Consider the following 24,513-nt stretch of genomic DNA (forward strand, 5'->3'; position numbering starts at 1 on the left):
GGCATGATTGTTATGTGCTGCATTACATGGATGGAGAGGCACAACCATGTGGTTTATTTATTTATTTATTAAACTTATATACCGCTCCCATAGCCAGGGCTCTCTGGGCGGTTTACAGAAATTCTAAAATTGAGGTAAAAACAAGTATACAAAATTTAAAACTCTAAAACACAGAACATACACACATAAAGCATTAAAAACTAAACATGTGGGTAATTAGGATGTGCCGCCATATGCCTGGGCAAAGAGGAGTTTGATCTGAATAGTTCCCCTCTAAGAGTGCTCTCTTCACTTCCATTGAGGCAGCTTTCTACCTGGGAGTAAAGGGTCTATTCTATTCAAAGTAGGGAAGTGGAGGATCTGAGAAGGAAAAATGGACGAAGGGGATCATAGGAAATCAACTAAAATGTACATATCAGGCTCACTTCATGGTTGCCTCCTAGTCAGCCCAACAGAGAAGATGTGGGTTCTGCCTAGTTCATCGCCATCTTCCTGACTGAATGCAGAGCACACAAAATTGTTGTCCTATGTTACTTATACTTCCCAATGTCAGACCTTACAAATTCCCAGGTTGGATTCACAACCACCACCACAAACAACAACTTCATGAACAACAACAGCAACAAGCACAGCCTTGGTCTGCCTGCTTTCTTTCTGGGAACCCCTCTGGGGTGAAAGACGCACTTGGGGGAGATCTACACCATCGTTTATAACGTCGTATAGTGTCCCTGATAATGTTACATTCTTTGCCGGTTTAAAATGTCACGGGGCACACACAGTCATTGTTGTGGTAAGAGCCCTCAAACTGAGCTCTCTCTCTAGGATCATGTCTAGCCGCCGGAACCAAAAAACAAATAGACACGGGGTAAGATCAAAGCCTTGGCTTTATTTCCGCAGCGAAAAGACTGCCTGCTTCAAATTTAAGAATAGCAGCAGCAGTCCTGAATGTTTCTCATCCAGGACTTTTATACTGTATTGCAAACAAGTTATGTATTAGGTCATACAGTGTTATGCTTGGGTATATTTCTACAAGAAACTCATAGCATTGCAAATACTACTCTTAGCAGAAACTCATTGTGTTTTGTCTGTTGACTGAGCTGGGTCTTTCTAGATAACACGCTTACCTCTTGACCTCAGCTTGACTCTTCACTTAGGCTGCATGTTTGCCTTACCAGCTAACTGTTAGTTAGCTATTATTTATATCAGTCCTCCCTTTTGACCCGTCAGTAATTCCTTACTGACAGGGTCACATTGCGAAGTTTCCACACAGGCTTGGCTTCTTTCAGACTATTCTCTTAGTTTCTGATATTTGTCATCTTCTGATATGGAGACTATCATATAAGCATGAGATGTAACAGCACTGGAAAATAATTTCTGAACCATAGGTACTATACATGGTGCAAAGCAACAAAGCACAAGCATAATAACAATCACAAAAATCATAAAAGCTCTTTTTAGTCTACTCAAATTGGGAAGCCAAGATTGTCCTGACCTTTGTGCAATAACTTCTAAAGATGTATCAATGCTTCTTTTGATATATCTGAATGGCAAAGACATCGCCTACATCAGTGGAAGTAAAGTAGTTAGATAACAAGAACTAGTCCAATTCGCTGGCAAAACATTATAAGCATATTGCCTACATACCCACCATAAAAATCCTGGGTTCTATGAAGCTGAGCAATGTTATTTAATATTTAATTGTGAGTGGTCCTCAGGAGATTTGGGGCACGGTAGCTTTCAAAGCAGTATAAATGTGAGATCTTCTGTTTGCCATGAAATCTAGAGCACACAAGTTATAGCCCCGCAAGAAAGAACTTAGAATTGTGAGAATTACACTGCTGTATTTTAAGATTAAGATTGATGCATTACCAGCAAAATCTTAGTACCTGAGAAAAAGAATAGAATAAATCTGAAAAGCAGTCTGAGCAGTATCACTTTAGTTACAATGATTGCTCAGCTACCCTGCAAATGAGTGCTGAACCACTATGAAAATAGAGGCATTCTAGGTGGAAACTGTGGTCAATGGTATCAAAAGCCACTGAGAGATGGAGAAGTAACATGGTCCCTCTGTCCCAAAGAAGGGTGACGAAGGCTGATATTCTTCCCAAATGGCCTGAACTCAGATTGGAATGGATCCAGATAATCCGTTTCAGTTCAACAGTGCCTGCAGCTGGGACCCAGGTAAGGGGGGAGGCGGCTTATTCGGCACCCATTTTTATCTCTTTCCCCAGTTACCTGCCTTTGCTGCGGAGGCCAGTAAATGGGGAAGGGCCCCCCAAATGGGCGCCGAATATCAATCCTGACCTCCGGATCTCGCTCCAGATCAATTTCTGGAGTGGATCAGGGGAGGTCCGGATTGACCCGAAACAGATCGGTATCTTTCGGTTGCATTTCAGGGCCAGGACCAGATACCTGAGAAGAGGTGCCCTCTGTTGGCTGCATGTCCTCTGTGTGACTGTCTCAGGGGATGACAGCAGCTGGGGACGCGATGCAGGACTAGAGGGAGGTTTGGTTTGGCTCTGATCCAGCCCAGCTCCTCTAATGGTCTCATGACTTCGGGAACAGAAGGCCTCAAACCAAACCACGAGCCCTGGTGCGTAGAGCTTTATACACAACTGCCGCTGAGCTGATGCTCAACCTCATCCGCTTCAACCACCTGGGGGACGGGGAAGGGCCTTGGGGAGGAGGTTCGTGTGGGTGCTGGGAACACTCCACATCTAGCACATGTTGGGCACCCCTGGCTATATGCATTAGCTTTTATTCACTCACGTGGCTCTTGCACTGTGTGCAATGCTTGATGAGCCGGGCCAAGGGACACATTAATAGAGAGGGAAAGGCCCAGGCACGCCCTGCATGGCTCATGAAATGACATGAAGATCACACTGAGATCTTTGTTTTGCTCCTAGGCAGGATTTGTTGCGCTTGCAAGGCCAATTTTCAAGCGGCTCCTCCCTTATTGTTTTCTAGTAGGAGCGGCTGCAGCTTACAAAACAGGATCTGCTATTCCTGTGCTACTAGTAAAAAAGGAGGGAGGCGTGAAAAGGAGTGAGTGAGACAGAACTTTCTTCACAAGAGACGGCAGACTGGAGGAGAAAGCAGCAGCAGCAGCAGCTTCAAGAGAAAATGGCAGGGGGTCAGAGCTGCAGTGTTCTTGTGACAGGATGCAACCGAGGCATTGGACTGGAGCTTGTGAAGTGTTTCCTTAAGAAACCAAACCCACCCAAAGTGGTGTTCGCAACCTGCCGTGACCCAGAAGGGGCCAGAGCAAAGGTGAGCCGGGACACTTCCATTGACTCTGACAGAAGCATTTCCCTGCAAAAGATCCCCAGGACAAAAGCTTTCCTGAGCTGCTCCAGAGAGAGGGAGGCTTCTAGCACCAGTCCAAAGAAATTGGTAGCTATTTTGCCCTTTTATTCTTAAAGGGATTTTCAGCTCTGAGGACAAAGACTGGTGCAGGCTGGTGCACCGAGCGGAGAGGCCAGGAGGCTGTCTGCAAAATGGGGATAATGTTACTGATCTGCCTCCTCACAAGTGTGACATAAGGATTACAATATAACGAATGGGAAGCACTTCTGAGAGTTTTTAAGGCATTGTACAATTGTATTCTTCTTGCAGGACTTGAAGATTCTGGCATCCAAGCATCCCAATCTGGCCATTCTGCAACTGGGTAGGCACCACCTCTTTGTTCTCCCTCCTCCCCTTGTTTTCAGCCATGGCACGTCCTCCCCATTGTGTTTGCGACTCCTGCATCAAGACAATCCTCCAGACCATGATTTGGGAATTCTGGAACAAGCCCTGTGCTCACATGCTGTCTTGTCCCCTCATGCCCCTGCTTCCAAACCATATTTTGCTTTGCCACAAACCAGAATCAAACCCTTGGTTTGATCATACCAGGAAGTCATCCATTAAACCAGATGTGCCTGGGGGTGCGGAGAGATGAGGCTGAGTGCAAGTCTCCCAATCCTCCCTCTAAAGTGGCCAATATGTCTTAGACCCTCCAGGGAATGGCAACTAAATATGCTGCTCCCCTCAAAGGTTTGGTGGATGTGACATAGTTCATGTTTTGGACCAGGCAGAAATCTTAGCTGCCACTTCCTACCCATGCAGTTTGGCCTCAGTCAAGGGCATGTTCCTCACACTTTCATATCAGAAAAGAAACAAGGTAATTCCATCGGTGGCTTCCAACAAAACAGCATTGTAGAGAGGGGAGATTGCAAAGGGTGTTATGAGCCTAGGAAGCGGTGCCATGTGGATAAGGATGCCCTTGAAGCCTGCAATTCGATACTAATAGGCTGGAACTGACATGTTGGGTCTAACTGCCATGTCAATGGAATTGTGCAAGTGCTCTGGACGTCAGGGGCCTCCACGGGGGAAGCAGCAGATATTAAAGCACTCTGGTTGCTCCTGAGATCTACCCAGGATCCTGGCAAGTCCTCAAGGCATTACCAAAAAATAAAAAATGGCTTTGTTCTCATAGGAAGAGCACCAGTAAGTAAAATAAGTAAAAGTTTGGGGTACAGGAGGAAGGAAAGACTGAGTGGGAAAGAGGACTGGACAGGGACCCATTTTGTCCAAGAAGGCAGGGTGGGTGCAGTGTTCTCCCTTTCTTAGCTTTTCCATTTAAAAGGTTCCCTAATTGTAGCCAGCTGTAGGAGCCTGTATTCAAGGGTGATTCACTCTTTCAGAGCTCTGAGGGAGTGCCGCCCTGTCACCTAGCAAATAGCCCAAGGCAGCACGGGTGTTCTCTCTAAGTTGCTAACATGGCCCTTGGATGTCTGCTAATTTGGTCTTGTTTAACTTCAGGACATTCACTGATTAGATTCCAGACATGCTGCAGACGGGCAACCAAGCAAAGCCCAAACAGGCGAATGTCACCACAGACTAAAATGGAAACTGAAACCTATTGGATGTTTTACCTAAAATTACAAAAAACAAGAAAAGCTAAACTTGGTGGCTCTATGATCATTAGAAGACTTTTCTGTAACAACATTATCGGCAGTGAAAGAAAACTATAAGAATGACCCAAAGAATTTTAACTGACAAAGCTGGCACTAAAATGTAGCTACTGAGATAACAACGTGAGATGTTAACATTGTTATGACTCCGTATCATCCTGCTTACTATTTGCAGTTTAATGCTAAACTAAAACATGCTACAACTACTAAAATATGTTACAACAATTAACATTTCTTTGTCCATTGTTCCAATTGAATACAGTTGAAACATGATATAGTTTTCTCTTTTAATTTCCCTTTTATTTCTTCCCTACTTTTCATTTTCTCAATCCAGTCTCTTATTTTAATCAATTTCCCCTCTTTTAATTGCTTTACCAACTCTTTTTTTTAATTTTCGGGAAAGTTCCTCATTACCACCACTGGTGTTATTGGGTGTGGTAAGAGCCCTCAAATTGAGCTCTCTCTCGCTAGGATCGTCCAAATAACAAATAGACACGGGGTAAGATCAAAGCCTTGGCTTTATTTCCGCAGCGAAAAGACTACATTCCTCAAATTTAGGAGCAGCAGCAGCCCCAAATGCTTCTCATCCAGGACTTTTATACTGTGTGGCAAACAAGTTACATATTTGGTTATACAGTGTGCATGTTTGGGAAAATTTCCACAAGAAGCTCATAGACTAACATTGCAGCCACTGCCCTTAGCAGAAACCCATTGTGTAGTGTCTGTTGACTGAGCAAGCCGGGTCTTTCCAGATAACGCGCTTACCTCTTGACCCCAACTGTATACGTGGTCTCTTCACCTAGGCTGCATGTTTGCCTTACTGCTTGTCTTCTGATAGAGAACAGCTAACTATTAGTTAACTATTATTTATATAATTCCTCCCTTTTTACACTTCAGTAATTCCTTACTGATAGGGTCACTTATTGTGAGGTTTCCACACAGGCTTTGCCTCTTTCAGACCATTCTCTTAATTTTGCTTATTTGTCATCTTCTGATGTGGAGACTATCATATAAGCATGAGATGTAACAGCACTGGAAATTAGTTTCTGAACCATAGGTACTATACATGGTGCAAAGCAACAAAGCACAAGCATTATAACAATCATAAACATCATAAAAGCTCTTTTTAGGCCACTCAAATTGGGAAGCCAAGATTGTCCTGACCCTTGTGCAATAACTTCTAAAGATGTATCAATGCTTCTTTTGACACATTTGGAGGGCAAAGGCATCACCTACATCGGTGGAAGTAAAGTACTTAGATAACAACAACCAGTCCAATTCGCTGGGAAAACTTTATAAGCATATTGCCTACATACCCACCATAAAAATCATGGGTTCTATGAAGCTGAGCAATCATTGTAACTAAAATAATACTGCTCAGACTGATTTTCAGATTTATTCTATTCTTTTTCCCAGGCACTAAGATTTTGCTGGTAATGCATCAATCCTAAAGTACAGCAATGTAATTCTCACAATTCTAAGTTCCTTCTTGGGGTGCTATAATTTGTGTGCTCCAGATTTCATGGCAAACAGAAGATCTTACATTTATACTGCTTTCCTTCTTTTCTTTTTGCATAATACAGAGACCTCCCTTTACAGGGAACACTGGAACGCGCCACGAATCTTTCATTTTTCATTGCTTTGAAAGCTGCAGGCCATCTGATAGGGGCAGTTAGACACAGGCATATCGCTAGCAGGTAAATGCCAGCCACAAATATGCCCTGGAACTTTTTCATGACTTCTTAAACTCTGGGGCTTCCAAAAAGTTGCTAATTCACAGTACAAGGATTTCTGGAATAGTAAGTTCCTTTGGGGAATTTCCCCACTATTTCCCTGGAATTGGACGTGCTCACACTATCAGGGTAGTCTGGGAGATACAAAGACAAGTTAGCAAGTATTTCATCTACAATCACTTTTCTTCTTAAATTTCAACTTTAGTGGATCAATTTGATGGACATATTCCACCTCCCACTCTGGAGCTAGTTCGTAATAACCCACTTTCATAAAGTCTGGCCAACTATTAAAGGCTTCATCAGCACAGTTCGGATTGTTGACCTTATTCCACCATTCAGACAAATTATGCAATTTTGAGAAATCACTTAAGTCTTGGTTACAGTTGCGGGGAAGAACCTGTTCCCCCTCTGCTTCTTTTTCTGGCCCTGCTTCATCTGGGGGGTCCAGGGTAGGGCTAGTGGTGCTGTTCCTTGGTGGTGAGAAGTCCTCAGTTTCGTCAGAAAGACCTTTTTCCCCCCTGGAATATTGGGTATAGTGTATCCAAGCTGATTTTCCTTCTACTTTCAGGGCGGTGTGGGTGGTCAGCAGCACCTGATGAGGTCTGATGCACTGGTCTTGGGGTTTCTCAGCAGTGGAATTCTTTACATAAACTTCATCTCTGGGTTGAAAAGAATGCACAGTAACATCAAGGAGTAAGACTTGAGCGTCTCCGACGTACCTCTGGATTTTCTGGTATTGCGCCTGGAACTTGATAACATAAGCTGTTAGATCTTCATCCCCCCACCCCCATCAGAGTCACATAGGGCCTTGCATATTCTCTTCTTACTGGAGGGGGCCTACCAAACAAAATTTCATAAGAAGATAGGCTTAAAGGCTGCCTGGGAGTTGTCCTAATAGATAGGAGTACTAACGGCAAGGCAGTAGGCCAACTCAGGTTGGTTGACTTACAAATCTTAATTAATCTTCTTTTTAGGGTAACATTCATTCTTTCTATTTGACTTGCAGATTGAGGGTAGTGTGGTGTATGTAACTCTCAGCCTTGTCTATTATCACTAGCATCTAGTGGTACCCTGTGTGCAAAATCAATTTGAACAGATTCAAAAGAGAGCTGAACTCATGGCTGCCCTCCCTCAGACTTACGCTTTTGCATTTTCTTTTATGCACTGTTCGCACAACTGTACAATGTGTTTAACTATCTGGTGAACACTTGGGACAAACCACTTTCTTGCAATTGTTCATGCCCGCCCCATAACCCCCACATAACCTGTAAAGGATGTTGTTGCACAACGATTCTTAGGCAGCATCAATCTCTCATCCAGCATCGCCTACTTTCGTCAATATACCAGCTTATATCTTTCTCTTTGCTGGAGGGTCCAAGTCCCACCACGATTGGAGTTTAGTTGGCTCAGAGGCAACATAAATAATAAGTTTTCTAGCAGCTGTGATTAAGCCATGCTCTTTCCAAAGTGCTCTTGTAGAGTGACACACTCCAAGAGGCATGTCTGCTGTGAGGGACCTGTCTTTGGCATGGAGATAAGCTTGAGTGAGAGCAACCAGCTCAATAACTCTGAAACAATAACTCTAGTTAATGAAACAACAGCAAAACCAGTCTTCTGGGTTCCCTCAACCATCTTAGAGGACTTATCCACAAACCAGGTGAGTCCGGAATCAGGTAAAGGAATGTCTCTCAAGTCATCTCAAGTTATTTGAACTTTTCTGATAAGAGATTCACAATCATGAGGCAGTTCATCATCCTGCTCTGATAACAAGGTAATAAGGTTTAACACATCTCAAAATAGTCAATTTTGGTCTTTGTATTAAGACAGTTTCATACTTGATATATCTGGCATTTATAAAATGTTGAGTGTTCTTCTAAGTAAGTAAAACCGCAACTGCATGGGGTATTCATAATTGAAGAGGATAACCCAATACAATGTCCTGTACTTTCTCCACTATCAGTACTGCTGTGGCTACGATCTGGAGGCAGGAGGCATAGCCTTGTGCCACACTGTCCAACTGTCCAGAATAGTATCCAATTGGTCACCGTTGTGGGCCTAAATATTGGCACAAGACTCTAAAAGCCACACTTTTCTTTTCATGTACAAACAATAATAAAAATGGTTTTGTATAATCAGGAAGGCCCAATGCTGGGGCTGATGCAAGGAGGCTTTTAACTTGCTCCCAGACTTGGGAATCAAGTTTTGTCCATACAATTTCTTCTGGGACAGATACTTTAGTTTTTTTTCTCTAACCATGGTTTTACAATTTCTGAAAAACTTGGGATCCATGCCCTACAATAACTTAACATTCCAAGCAAAACTCGACCCTGACTTTTAGTAGGGGACATCTTCATTTACATAATAGCATGCACTCTTTTACATGACAGTTTTCGGGTACCCTGTGACAACGCGTGTCCCAAATACTTCACTTTAGGCCCTACACCACTGCAGTTTTCGTTTTGCTATTTTGTGGCCTCTTTCACTTAGTGAATTTGGAACAAATCAATAATGCAAAAAGGTATTGCAAATCTTTATGCACTAATATACTAAAAGAAACTGGACTTAAATTTACTATATCTATACAGACATCTACTGGGATGCTGCACATGATTGTGGCAGGATTTGGGACCACGTTATGACTTGGGACAATGATCTCTTGTTGCATAAGAACGTAAATTAATTTTCTGATACATTCTTGGGCTTTTCTTGGGATTAGCGACTGTGTTACTTTAGGGGGCACCATATCTGCACGGACAGTAATCTTAACTGGGACCACAGAGTTTAAAAGCCTTATTTGCCCAGAATCTTCTGCCCAGTACACAGGTGGCCCCTGCTGCAGTTTCTGGAGGCAAATTTTCTTCACATTCACCCATGAAAACTAACAAATTGTAACAGATATAAACACATAAATACTACCAATACGACATTATATATTTACATTTAGTTTTGGTAACAAATCTTCACACAGCGTTTACAGGGCTTTAGACATCATAACGAAAGAGTGATCATTGTAGAGGGCTGATTTTTACTCTCACAAGTTTACTCAGAGGAGTGTAGGAAGGCTTTCTATCAATCCCCATTACTCGCTCTCCGCATCCAGAGAGGGGCAAAATTATTTTATTGAACATGTTTTATCTTTTCTTTTCTGAGGTGCCAGTATCTACTCGGCATTCATAATATTGGCTATTTTATGTACAAAGTCAAGAAGGGCTCATTTAATTTTAATTTCCAAATATTAGGCATTTCCCCAGTCTTTCTTTCCTTTTCAACTCTCTCTTCTTTCTCATAAGAACCTGCTACTAAATCTCTTTCTAACCGTCATTCTGCCTTCCCCAGGGCTGCACCCTGGTATCTACCAACACTTCTACTTTGCCTCAATGAGCATTGTTGTTTCCAGTGTCCTGGTTTACAAAAAATGACCCACATCTCATCTCTGCCCATCTTCTCTCTATTTTGTCTTTCTCCCCCGTTTCCATGTTCCTCTGCTATGTCCAAAAGCTCTACTAAATCCTCAGCCGCCTCCCCGGCCGCGCCCAAATCCAGTGCCAAAACTCTTCCTAATATCACTCTTAGGCCATAGCTAGACCCAAGGTTTATCCCTGGATTGTCCAGGGGTCAAACCTGTTCATCTAGGTGACACACAGGGGATCCAGTGCTCATCCAGGGGCGAACCTTGGATGATCCCAGGATAAACCTTAGGTCTAGCTGTGGCCTCAGTCTGTTTGTTTCTGTCTTTCTGACTTTTCCCCCCCTCTTCTCTTCCACCAAAAAAACATGCTATGCAATAATCAAAACCTGAGCCACAGTATTTCCCTGCCATCCTGGCTGATACTTTCACAAAGTATTCTTTAATATCTAAAGCTACTTGATAAACAAAAAATACTGACAACCAACACTCTGCTTGCATCTTCCTCTGGATCAATTCCACCATGCATTCTAAGACTGCAAGAAAGCCTTGCCATAAAATTGGCTGATGATTCTGTTTTTTGTTTGTTTTTGAACTACATTCTTGACTCTGGACCAATTTAACAATCTTTTGACCCATACATTTGAGAACTTGTAAGACCCTGTTTTAATAATCTATAATGATAGTTAAATGAACTGGCTCTTGTGGGTTAAATGCTGGTGCAGGGTCTGGATAAACATTCAGAACAGGGCTTGGAGCAACTCCTATGGGATTCTGTTGCAAAAATTTAAACAAAGGTCCCTTCTTTTTTTTTCTCCTTCTAAAACCAATCTGAAATCTCTTAAAACATTTTAATCAGATAAACCAATAAGTGGCCAAGTTTTCAACACATAACAACACATAACAAAAACAAGCGCTTTTCCCTTCAATTCTGCTGTTCCAGGCAAGTGCCCTGCATCCCATTTTTTTTACACATTACATCAAGGGGACCCCCATTGGGATGCTTTAACCTCCCCCCCCCATTTCGTCCCACTTAGAACCTGAGAGCGTGGCCCATGTATACCTTTCAACAGTTTTATGGCCTAATCACTCACACCAAGATGGACTACTAATAACCTGAGAGCGTGGCTTATGTGTACCTTTCAACATTTCGCTCAATCGCTCATCCCGGAGGGGTGTCTTACCTGAATTTATGATCTTACCCTACTTTAATGGAGTGGGCTTGGTTGAAGTTCAGCCGTCCCACCCGGAGTAGAAGAACCCAATAGGTTAACTCACCTAGTGCCGGCTGGGTCAGTTCGGAACTGAGCGGGGCGTGATGAACAACAGGCTAGCCGGCTCCTGGCACGCTCGCTAAATTGTGGTAAGAGCCCTCAAATTGAGCTCTCTCTCTCTAGGATCGTGTCTAGTTGCCGGAACCAAATAACAAATAGACACGGGGTAAGATCAAAGCCTTGGCTTTATTTCCGCAGCAAAAAGACTGCATTCCTCAAATTTAGGAGCAGCAGCAGCCCCAAATGCTTCTCATCCAGGACTTTTATACTGTGTGGCAAACAAGTTACATATTTGGTTATACAGTGTGCATGTTTGGGAAAATTTCCACAAGAAGCTCATAGACTAACATTGCAGCCACTGCCCTTAGCAGAAACCCATTGTGTAGTGTCTGTTGACTGAGCAAGCCGGGTCTTTCCAGATAACACGCTTACCTCTTGACCCCAACTGTATATGTGGTCTCTTCACCTAGGCTGCATGTTTGCCTTACTGCTTGTTTGCCTTACTGCAAACTTTATTTCCCACTTCCCCCTGGAACTTCTCCATCTGCTTGCAGAGTTGACTCATCTCTTCCCAATCCCAATTCCTGTAGTTTGGACATCCCTTGTTCCTGCGATGATATTCTATGTTGCTTCCACCTCCAAAAAAATCTCAGGAACACAGGATATCCCCACGAATATGCAATCCCCGCCCCCTTAAGCACTGCTATGCATGGCTTCACACTTTGTCTCCATGATATCGTTTAAGGGCATAGATCATTATAAACTTGTACTGAGGTTGCTTGATATATCAATGTTGTCTTTTGCCTGATTATCTTCATGAATTTGTCTTTTTTATAATAATTTGCAAATCTCACCACAATGTCTCTAGGCATCATTCTTGTTCTTTTAGCAGCAACTCTGTGGATCCTCTCAAGGTCATATTCATTCCATCTCTTTGAGCCAACTCATAATTTCCCCCCTCAGATTCTCCCCTTTGTCTTCCAGAAAATGACACAAACGAAAATTAGCCCATCTGTCACTGTCAGATAATCTTATCATTCTCAATTCCCATTGTTCAAATTTTATGTTCTGTTTCATTACCTCCTGTTGGTTTGCATCGACTCTTATCTCCAACTGCTTCATCTGAACATTCACGTTTTCCAAATTTGTTTTCATCTCAGCCATAGTTTTATTAACTCCTGTCAAAACTTCTGTAACTATCACAACTTTCAAAATTGTATTTTTCTCTTCAATTTGCTTAATTAAAAATTCATTATTTTTCTGTGTCCTTTCCACAATTTTTGAAAACAAATCTTCTGTCTCTCCTGGCTTCTTTGGCTCTACACCAGAAGCTGTGCCTAGACAAGAGCTGTTTGCTTTCCCATTTGTTCTCCCACTCGCCATATTGCCTGTCTGCTTACAACCTTCCTGCAAGTCTTTCGTGTCTCCTTCAGGCTGTAAATTTTTCAAAGGCGTTTCTTTTTCAACTGATTTTTTGATTAATCTCGCTGCCATTTGGTCTGAGGGGTGAGTTTTAGGCCTGGTCCAAACTGGGATATTTTGAGATTTATTTTTCCAATGTTTGGACATTTACCACCTCCCTCGTAACTTTTAATTTCAGCTTTATTACTTTATAATTGCCAGCTCTTCCAGCTTCTCAAGTTTCTGTGTAAAGGCTTAATTAATTTTGGGTTTCCTCCAGATTGGCAACCTCTTCTTTATTTCTGGCCTCAGCTACTGATGAAACTAAAACTAATTTATAGCTTCTCTTTCCGAGCTGCCAAAGCCTCATTTATCAAGCCTCCGACTCCAGGAGCTACCCCCTTCAATATTTAATTGCCTTTACTCACTTTTATTGTCTCTTTTAATGAGATGGATGCATTTCAACGCTTCAGTTCTGAGAGCATTGAAGAAACGTTACTGCATCGTCTGACTGCTTGGCTCCGACCCTCTTCAGAAATAATTCTAAATCCCAAGCTCAGAAAATATTTAAATTCCTAACTTCAGAAAGTAAAAAGTAAAAATATTTGCAAGTTCTGAAGTCAAAGAGTCTAAAGAAGTCACCCAAATGCTTGGCTCTAACCTTCTGGATAGCTGAGAAAGCGAAGTGAACTGAAGTGCTCTTGCTTCTGGTGCTTTTACATACTTGCTCTGATCAAAAGTGGGCATCTATCTATCCTCCAATGATCTCATGTTTTGTGCTCATGTGTTTTGGGAAAATTTCTGGCACTATCACTAACAGATTAATTTGAACCTTTCTAAAACGTGGCTAAAAGTGTCAACGTCGTACCATCTTCTTTGAACTCATGGTTGTCTTTGCTCGTGCTCAGTGCTGTGGGCTTCCTGGCCCAACCAGCTCTGCAGGTGTACAACATGAGGGAGCTGCACAGCAATTTGTAATTCACATGTATAGTGCACAGAGCTACAACACACCTGTGCACTTTCCTTGCTATGGAAAGCTTCGGCTATTGGGTGGTATAAAAATGTAATAAATAAATAAATATGCTGTTTGTTGTTTAGCATCACAGTCTATGATTTAGAAGCCTAAACAAAGCAGTAAAAGATCCTGAGAAAAGAACAGCATTAATGTAGAAGGGTGTTAAGTTCAAGAAGCATGATGAACTACCACAAAATTTTATTTGGAGTGAAGGGTAAGAAAAAAATATAATAATGAATATTGTATGGCATCACTGCCCTTATCATACCATTGACAACTTCACATTACTCATCCTAGAATGATTTCCTTCAGCTTGGAAACACTGATGAGCTCTCTCTAGAGCTGCCTTCTAAATGTTTGGACTAGAATCCAGCATTTTAGACCATTGGCCAAGCTGGCTGGAGCTGTTTGGAATCGATGTCCAAAACACCTCAAGGGCACCAGGCTGGGGAAGGCAGCTCTAGAGAGTAGCAGCGGAGTCTGTCAGGAGTGTCTTCAGCAGTAGAGGGGGAAATGAGTCTGCTTGATCAGGTTCTATGGTTCTAGAGGAGCCTGGACTGCTCACTTTACTTTTCAAACTGTTATCAGCTGCTTTTGATGTCTGCTAACAATATAACAATGAAGAAGGACCACGGGGACAGGAGCAGGCAGAAGTAACATCGGGGCCTGCTCCTGCTGGACTCTTCCCCCCCCCCCACAGGGCAAACTGCCATCTTGGCCCTGTGGGGAAGAAGAAGGACCGAGGGGACAGGAGCAGGCAGAAGTAACATCGGGGCCTGCTCCTGCTGGACTCTTCCCCCCCCCCCCACAGGGCAAACTGCCATCTTGGCCCTGTGGGGAAGAAGAAGGACCGAGGGGACAGGAGCAGGCAGAAGTAACATCGGGGCCTGCTCCTGCTGGACTCTTCCCCCCCCCCCACAGGGCAAACTGCCATCTTGGCCCTGTGGGGAAGAAGAAGGACCGAGGGGACAGGAGCAGGCAGAAGTAACATCAGGGCCTGCTCCTGCTGGACTCTCTCTCTCTCTCTTTCTCTCTCCTCCCTCCCTCCCTCCTTGACTCCTTTTCCTTGTGTGTCATGTCTTTATTAGACTGTAAGCCTGAGGGCAGGGACTGTCTTTTTTGCTAAATGTAAGCCGCCCCGAGAGCCTTTTTTTGGCTGAGGAGCGGGGTATAAGTATGATAAATAAATAAATAAATAACCTTTCAGAAATGTTTATTTTTCCTTGAGCTGTGCATTTGGTATATGGTTGCACATTTAAAAAAAGTCCTGATAGCATATTTGTGGTATATCTGACAACTGAGCAGTGATAAGGCCTGGGCACCAAGATAGGTGCCTCCCGCCCCTTCTAGTCTTCTTCATGAAACAAAAAAAGACCCCATTAAATCCGAATTATTTTTGAGATGGAAGTTGCCACTATCTCCTGCTGTGTGGAGAAGCAGCGCTAGGCTGACCATATGAAAAGGAGGACAGGGCTCCTGTATCTTTAACAGTTGCATAGAAAAGGGAATTTCTGCAGGTGTCATTTGTATATACGGAGAACCTGGTGAAATTTCCTCTTCATCACAACATTTAAAGCTGTAGGTGCGCTGTCCTCTTTTAAAATGGTCACTCTAGTATAGCTCCTGCAGCTTTAACTGTGATGAGGAAGAGGAAATTTCACCAGGTTCTCCATATGTACAAATGACAACTGCAGAATTCCCTTTACTATGCAACTGTTAAAGATACAGGAGCCCTGTCCTCCTTTTCATATGGTCACCCTAAGCTATGGCCATATACTAGGATGACCATATGAAAAGCAGGACAGGGCTCCTGTATCTTTAACAGTTGCATAGAAAAGGGAATTTCAGCAAGTGTCATTTGTATATATGGGGAACCTGGTGAAATTCCCTCTTCATCACCACAGTTAAAGCTGCAGGAGCTATACTACAGTGACCAGATTTAAAAGAGGGCAGGGCACCTGCAGCTTTAACTGGTGCGATGAAGAGGAAATTTCCCCAGATTGCCCATATATACAAATTACCCCTGCTGAAATTTCCTTTTCAATACAACTGTTAAAGATACAGGAGCCCTGTCCTCCTTTTCATATGGTCAGCCTAAGCAGCGCAACCAAAACGGCCCACTGAATGGGCCATGTGCAAGTAGTTTACTTCCTCTTTTGAAAGAGGAAGTGATGAGGGACAAAAGCACAGACGGAGAAGCAATAGTAAGGAAATGCGATTTTCCCGTGTGATGACGCTCCAAAACACGCTAGTCCTGTTTCAGATACAGTAGAATTTGGGTGTTCTTTGTAACAATGTATAGAAACATAGCCAACTTGTACTCAGAGGAAAGTCCATTTCTGTCTTTGTAGAAACCACTGATGAAGAGAGCGTCAAGGCAGCTGCCAAGAAAGCCGAGGCCTGCCTCGGGGGCTCTGGCCTGAACTTGCTGATCAACAATGCTGGCGTCATGCCACCCTGTACTCTGCAGTCAGCAACAGCTAAAGACATGTTGGAAGTCTACAACACAAACCTTGTTGGTCCAATGTTAGTAACCAAGGTTGGTTTTTCTGCACAAGAAGAAGAGCAATTCCTCTGTTCAGGCAACTTTAACAACATGTGATGTACCAGCTTGTTGCTGGTACCATCTTTCTTTAGTTTCTCCACACAGACACTAGTGGTTTGTGGGTTGTTGTTGCTGTTGTTTGGTCCACTTCAGTTGGTGTCTATCAGCCTTCCCCAACCTGGTTTCCTCCAGTTGTTTTGGACTGCAACACCCATTATTCCCAGGCAGCATAGTCAATGGCTGGGAAAGACGGGAGTTGCAGTCTGACCAGAGTGAAGGCAGCCAGTTAACATCATAACCCTAACTCAGCCTTTCTGTATGGAGGATGCCAGTTTAGGGCTCTTGCTCTCATTGAATGAGGTGTCAGTTTAAAGGCAAAAGTTGCAGATGTGCCTCCAAGAAGAAGCAGCTGTTCCCAACAGGCCGCCATCAGCCTATTGCCCTTTATTTGTTAATTGATTTATTACATTTTTATACCGCCCAATAGCTGAAGCTCTCTGGGAGGCCCTTTATTTTCTTATATGTACATCCCATACTTTTAGTGCAAAATATCCCCCCAGTGCAGCAATTACAACATAGGAACAATTTAAGAATAAAATCAGAAAATTCAATTTAAAAACCACAGTAATATTCAAATAAAATCAGCAAATGGAAAAATCCCCAAAGACCTTCCCAAGAAAGGGAGCACAAAAGATGCAAAAGGAGACCCTCCCTAGAAAGTAGCTGCCAAGGCCTCCCACCTAGCTTCAGAAGGCACCTGGAGAAGGCACTTTTGATGAAGATCTTCATGCATGTGGGCAGGGAGAGGCAGGGAATGGCAGCCCTTCAGGACCTCCAGTCCCAAGGCATAAAGAACTTCCAAGGCAAGCATCAGCACTTTGAATTGTGCTTGGAAATGGGCTGGCAGCTAGAACAGCTGTTTTAGAACAGGCTCAATGTATTTGCCTGAGCTGGTCCATATTGGCAGCTGCCTCTCTGCTCTTTCTGTAGCTCTTCTCTCTCAGGAGCACCCCTCGGTTTCAATTCCACTGATGGAGTAAAGGGAGTAGGGATGACAGCATTAGCCAGTGCTCCAATTACAGTGGGTAGAGGAAGCCTGCCCCCTTACCTTTTCTGCTGCCCCCCTTAGACTGTAATCCCATATCCACTTACCTGAGAGTAAGCCCCACTGAACTCAATGGACTTCTGAAGAGATGTTTATAGGATGGCACCATTAGTGATTGTTATAGAAGGGTAACTGGGGGACATAACATAGCTAAAATTATTCATCAGAAGGCAGGGGGTGGTGGATTAAAGGGGTCCTGTTTCTCCTATAACCTGAGCACTGATTGCAGCTTAGTTTTAGGGAATAAGACCCAGCCAGCTTGCAGAGGGAAGGCTCCAAGCACTAACTATCAAAAGGCATTGTGCAGCTCTTCTGTCTTTTCTTCCTAGCAGATTAATTTCTCTACTTGGAAAAAAGGCAGAAGTACTGGCAGGAAAGCATGGGAAAGTTATAAATGGAGCATGAACACATCTGGACCCCTTGTAAAATCTGGTGGATGAGGCAGCTGGTTGCAGAATAAGAGCCTCCTCTGGAAGCGCTTCAGGCGCTTGTCTACACCAAGGGTTTACCGCGGGGTGGCTTTGCAGTAGCGGCACGTCATCTACATGACGCAGCTGCCGTTGCGAAGGCATCTGGGGGCAAACCCTGGAAACTCTGCTCTGAAAAGGTCAGGCACTGACCCCAGCTTTTTTGGCAGTGGAGCCCATGGCGCCACCTGATTGGTCACCATGGGCGGCCCCGGGCCTGTAAAAGTAAAACAAAACAAATCTCTGCAGCTGCACAGATACACATAATAAAAATAAAAAGAAACTAGCTGTACCCAGCATAACATATGTCGTTCTAGCATATTTTAAAGGATATTAATTAAAATATCACATTTTATTTATTTATTTATTCATATATTTCATTGTAAACACAATTAACAATCTCGTTCTTCTCAGATACAACACTTAATGAGCCCAATGATCGAACTCTTGAGAGAGCAACATATAGTTGTCCGTGACTAAATACAGGTTTTGGAAGATATAGGCAGATTCTGTCAAAAGTCTGTCCCTGTGACTTATTAATGGTCATTGAAAAGGCTAAACGTATAGGAAATTACCTTCTTTTGAATTTGAAAGGCATATTTGTATCAGCTGGAATGAGAGGTATGCACGGTATAAGAATAGTATTTAAGTTTAATCCATGTATTACACGGGCCTCTATGATGTGTTTTTGTAGACGTGTAATTGTCTCCCCCCCTCCAACAACAACAACCTTATGAGGTAGATTAGGCAGAGGGACAGCAAGCAGCCCAAGGTCACCATATGCACTTCATGGATGGGTGGGAATGTGAACGTGGACTTTTCTCCAACCCTAGCTTAGCACTCTAATTCCAAAACCACACTGGCTGTCAGTTTACGTTAGACCTCACTCTGTGATGCGCTAGATGACTGCACTGTGGGAGAATTAGGGCTCAGCACTTTGGTGAGCTCTTTTAGAGTTATGTCTGAAACCCAAAACTGATTCACAGCCCCACTGAAATAGGAGCCACCAGCCTCCCTTGGTAGAGGGAAGGGGTGGCAGAAGGCTTTGGTGGCGCTTTTGGTTTTTATTAACTCCCTCCTCAGCATTTTTAACCCCTCCCCCCCAACAGGCAAAAAGGCTCCAAGAGCAACTTACAAAAATTAAATGATGGGGCAGTCTCTGCCCTCAGACTTCCAATAGAACAGACAGGCGACAAAAGGAAAAGGGACTGGGAGGGAAGATGAAAAAAGCAAAACACAAGGACCTGTGATAGGTGTTGTCCCCCCACAGGGATGGGCTAAGCAAACATAAGAATACGACCACCTCAGGCCGACTGGGCAAAGGCTTTCCCTCAGGGAGCAGAAGCCACCACTTCCCCGCCGTGGTCATCCTCCCGCTCCCTTCTCAGAAGGGCCATTGGCGGATGACAGGCCGCCTCTTCCCCTCCCTCTCAAGCTCCTCCGCCTCAGTGTCCGTCTGCCTGCACACTTCCCAGCCAACGGCAGGCAGCGAGGGTGCGAGAGGCGTGTGCCCGAGCCCGGCGTGTGTTCGAAAGGCGGTGGCAGGCGGAGGCCGAGTGCCGTTGTCTTTATGTGTGTGTGGGATACGTGGTAAGGAAGGCCGGAATGCAGTGATCGGGCGATGGAGGGCAGCCCGAGCGAGGGAGCGATGCGGGTGGGAGAGGGCGACTCGCCCCACCCATCCAGGCGCTCGCTCGCTCGCTCACTGAGGCGAAGGCTGGAGAGCCGCTCCCGGCTCAAGTGCAAAGAGGGCGGGAAAAGAGCACGCGATGCGGCTGGGTGGGGGAGGGTGTTTGGTTGCTGTTTTTTGCCTGCCTGCCTCAGCTCGGTCGCTGATTGGCCTCTGGGTCTTAGAGTCCCAACCGTCATCCCTCCCTCCCCCCACCACTGTGTTTGAATTGCTGGGCTGTAACAGTGGGGGCTGGAGCCGTGGTTGCTTAGCAACACTGGAATCTTCACGGAAACATACCTGCATACCCAAGCGTATATATATATATATATATATATATATATATATATATATATATATGTGGGGGAGGAACGGGCAGCCAGAGGGAGTAGAGGTGGTTCACCCTGAGTCCTTGCCCCCTCTCCTCATGTCCTCCTCTGGCTGCCTTGTTCCTCCCCCCCCCACACTGTATTTTTTAAATTATTATTATCTGTATCTCCACAGCCGCAGAGATACAGATAATATTTTTTTAAAAAATGGGGGGGGGGCTTGTTCCTCTCCTCCCCCTCCATTTTGTTTTGTTTTACTTTTAAAGAGGGGAAAGTTCGCACTTGCATTCCTTCCTGAGTAGATGCCCGGAGGGAAAGCAAGTGCGGGAACCGTAAAGACGGGGCCTGGTTTCCTATAATCCTTGGCCAATGGGCTGCTAATGGTCATCTTCAAATCATGGCTGAGGAGAGAAAGCTCTGCAGGAATAGTTCAGCTCTGTGATGGTATCTATCCCATTACTACTTCCAAACAGAAATGCATCTTACTCTTAAAAGAAACCCGCCCCCAGCAAAGATGCTGTTAAGCAGAAATGCAGATCCACAGGGAGGACTAGCAGTGACAGAAATGGCTGTTCTTATTTTACTTTGCAGTCTGTAATCTTTTAATGGCAGAATCCTGCAAACCACCGAGTAGATCTGCAGTATTGGGTAATGCACCAGCGGTAGTGAACCAATGTTTTGTGCCCTCTCTAGGCATTCTTGCCCTTACTAAAGAAGGCTGCCTGTGCATCCCAGCAGAAAGACATGAGCTGTGGGAAAGCTGCAGTCATTAACATGTCTACCATCTTAGCATCCATTGAGAAGACTCCAGAACTATATTTCTTCATGCCAGTTGTCTCCTATCGCTGCAGCAAGGTTGGTCATCCTCTGCGGGACGTAGATCACTTTTCTGTTCAGTAATCTGTTGATCAAGCAGTGCATGTCTTCAACATACATTGGTCTGATTAATGCTGTAGTCTTGCAAACTCAGTGGATTATACTTCTGTTGGAGTTGTGCCCACCCGCCTTCTGTCTTCCCAGGTTGGGTATAATGTAATGCCATTTTAGCCATGTTGACATTGTCTCTTACACCATTCTGGCACTTGTTTCAGAGCATTTCCCCACACCAGTGGCAGCTGCCTCCAGGAAAGGATAGTGCTCTTGTGGGAAATCTGTGCACCAGGTACCAGAGTGATATGTGACATATGGCATTATATTTGTGGCCATGGCATAAACTTTTCAGCAGTTCAAAGTCATCTTAATAATGCAGGTTTGAGCATTTACTCTTAAGATTCTTCCCCAAGTAGCAAGACTGTCTTTCCTAGCCTGTTTCAGAACCTGGAGAGTTGCGCTTCAGTTGTTGACTGTACAATATTGGTTAAGAGCAGTAGGGGGACATTGGGTCCAGTTCTGGTGTAAGGCAGTGGTCAGCCCCAATTTGTATTCAGTGAGTGGTTCACATGGGTAATATGACCAATCCCTTCCTGCTTAATGTTTTTTTTTTAATATGTATTTTATTCTGAGCTCCCTCTAGTTTGTGTGTGTCTCATCTCAACTCACATTTTGGTCCATCTCCAGGCTGCCCTTAACATGCTCACCAAGTGCCAGTCAATGGGCTACAAAGAGGATGGGATCCTGTGCGCTGCACTTCATCCTGGCTGGGTGAAAACAGAGCTGGGAAGTGAGCAGGTGGGCCAACTGATGACTTCTCTACAAAATATGGGGGAAGGCAGGTCCTGAGGAGACCTGGCATACATCCTTAGTTCATGGAACTTACTCAGAGTTCACTCTTCTTCTTTTCCTGTTAGTGTTAGTGCTCCCTCAGCACCAGAAAGAATGTAGTTCAGAGAAGGAAAGAAGGATGAGCATGTATTCCCATAGGCATTAAGGCAGCATTTTCTACTTAGTGCATCATAAGCCAAAGAACTAGATCTTTATTTGAACATTAAACCTCTCCTGTATCAACGCAAACTCAATCATTCTGCGTATCCCACTTTATTTATTTATTTATTTATTTATTACATTTTTATACCGCCCAATAGCCGAAGCTCTCTGGGCGGTTCACAAAAATTAAAATCATCATAAAACAACCAACAAGTTAAAAATACAAATATAAAATACAATATAAAAAGCACAACCAGGATAAAACCACGCAGCAAAATTGATATAAGGTTAAAATACAGAGTTAAAACAGTATAATTTAAATTTAAGTTAAAATTAAGTGTTAAAATACTGAGTGAATAAAAAGGTCTTCAGCTGGCGACGAAAGGAGTACAGTGTAGGCGCCAGGCGGACCTCTCTGGGGAGCTCATTCCACAACCGGGGTGCCACAGCGGAGAAATCCGCTTACCAAATCCCAGTGGAAAATTCAAGGCATAGCTGCTGCCTCTGCTACTGCTGTCGGGATTCTGTATTCTTGAGTCTTCTTCAACATGAGCCAGTATTATTGACACCGTCATCAATAACCCAGGGAAGGTGTACAGCATCTATGCATAGGGTTCACCCCTCCATTTACTTCCCTCTCTCCCTCCTCCCTGCCCCTCAATCCCATGCAGCCTAGCAAAGTGTGATTCCTTATATTTATTTATTTATTACATTTCTATACCGCCCAATAGCCGGAGCTCTCTGGGCGGTTCACAAAAATTAAAAACATTCAAAGTATAAAACAACAGTATAAAACCATAATATAAAATACAATATAAAAGCTCAACCAGATAAAAACAGCAGCAATGCAAAATTACAAATTTAAAGCACCAAGTTAAAATATATTTATAGACTGTTAAAATACTGGGAGAATAAAAAGGTCTTCACCTGGCGTCTAAAAGCATATAATGTAGGTGCCAAGCAAACCTCCTTAGGGAGCTCATTCCACAGCCGGGGTGCCACAGCAGAGAAGGCCCTCCTCCTGGTAGCCACCTGCCTCACTTCCTTTGGCAGGGGCTCAAGGAGAAGGACCCCTGAGGATGACCTCAGGTACATACGGGAGGAGGTGTTCCTTCAGATAACCTGGCCCCAAGCTGTTTAGGGCTTTAAATGTTAATACCAGCACTTTGAATCGGGCCCGGACCTGGACTGGCAGCCAATGAAGCTGGAAAAGGACTGGCGTAATGTGGGCTCATCAGCCAGTCCCTGTTAGTAAACGTGCTGCCCTGTTTTGAAGTTATAGTGTAACTTCACTCCTCAGCCTCATTGTTCATGCAGTTTTGAACAAGCATTGAGACCATTGAGATCACTATCCTTGTGACATTATGCATCATAACCACGGGTGCACATGCCTCACCAGGAGGCGCCTTTTCTCTGAAAGGCTGATAAATATGAACTCTACAGAGCAAAGGGGATCTTGTATCCAACTGTGAAATTTGAGACATTTCACTTCATGGGTGGAGAAACACAAAACTTCACCACTTCAGGTCTTTCCAGAATACAAAGCCACAAAGTCAGCATAAATTCAGTATACAAAATTCAGTGTACTGTTGTTTTTATACTGTTTTTTTATGTTTTTGATGGGTTTTAAATTTTGTATACTTTTAATGTTTACCATTTTTAATTGTTGTAAACCGCCCAGAGAGCTTCGGTTGTGGGGCAGTATATAAATGTAATAAAATAAATTAATAATACAAAACATGGCCTGAAGGCCAACGATGCAAGAACTTGCCGAAGAATAGTCAGTTCAGTTGGCCACATCCTTCTCCCATTGTTTTAATGCACAGCTGTGTCAACTGAATCCCTCCCTCTAGATTTTCAGGAACTGCTATGTGATGTCGCTCTCTATTGTCTGGATGTTGCAGGCTGACCTGACAGTTGAGGAGAGTGTGAGTGGCATTATGAACGTGCTTTGCAACCTCTCTGAGAAGCATCATGGAAGCCTGGTGACTTGGGAAGGAAATACTTTGCCGTGGTGAGAACCCAGTGTCCGAGGAAGGGGCCAAGGCATGCAGCTACAAGCTTCGTGTAATTGTATACAATCAGTCTAATAAAAATGGAAATGACAACTTGAGTGGCTGACTCCTTATCCCAAAACGTTTCAGGGTTTATACTGCAGGTGTAGCCACTTTTCAACACCACCATCCACACGCAGAGCAGTTTCTTACTAGGTCCTCCACTCCTGGAAGCTGCTTTGAGGCAAAACAGAGCACCAGGGACCCCAAGGTCTGAAGTGGTCTTCACAATATGAGGCCAGTTAAACTACAAGTTACTGGAGAAAGTTTTCAGTGACTAGGCAATGACTACAGCCATATGTCATCCAGCCCTCAGAGGCTCAGAGGCTCTGCTTGGGGAAGAAACAGTTCAATGCACTCTCTTCAACACACGATCTCCATATGTTAGAATACTTACTTTAGCCCTCAATGTTCATGCAGAAGGCCAACCATGACTTGCCTTTGATGCATAGAAGAGTTTTCCATAGTGGAACTTTAATGATGGGGTGATGCTGACTGGAGGATGAAAAGGGCACGACAGAACTGCCAAGTGCTCTGTCATTTCAGTTTGGTAGGACATCATAAGCTGCCTTCCCCATCCTGACAGCCGCCATTCAACCTACCAGTTTGTGGATTGTTGCTTTCTGTATCCAAATTGGGTGCTGCAAAGCTCTTTTGATCTAGCACTTGATTCCTCATTGTATTGGACTCAAAGAGT

General features: G+C 43.9%; 1 protein-coding gene across 1 annotated transcript; it reads left to right on the forward strand.

The window, feature by feature from the left end:
- Positions 1 to 3,046: 3,046 nt before the first annotated feature.
- On the forward strand, positions 3,047 to 23,807 carry LOC134408556 (C-signal-like). The gene is made up of 6 exons (XM_063140867.1): positions 3,047 to 3,270; positions 3,616 to 3,667; positions 16,136 to 16,323; positions 20,593 to 20,754; positions 21,457 to 21,567; positions 23,667 to 23,807. The coding sequence occupies exons 1-6, from the start codon at positions 3,124 to 3,126 to the stop codon at positions 23,778 to 23,780; spliced, it is 774 nt and encodes a 257-aa protein (XP_062996937.1). The 5' UTR covers positions 3,047 to 3,123; the 3' UTR covers positions 23,781 to 23,807.
- The last annotated feature ends 706 nt before the right edge of the window (positions 23,808 to 24,513 follow it).

This window comes from Elgaria multicarinata, chromosome 14, assembly GCF_023053635.1.
Source record: "Elgaria multicarinata webbii isolate HBS135686 ecotype San Diego chromosome 14, rElgMul1.1.pri, whole genome shotgun sequence".
NCBI lineage: Eukaryota > Metazoa > Chordata > Lepidosauria > Squamata > Anguidae > Elgaria > Elgaria multicarinata.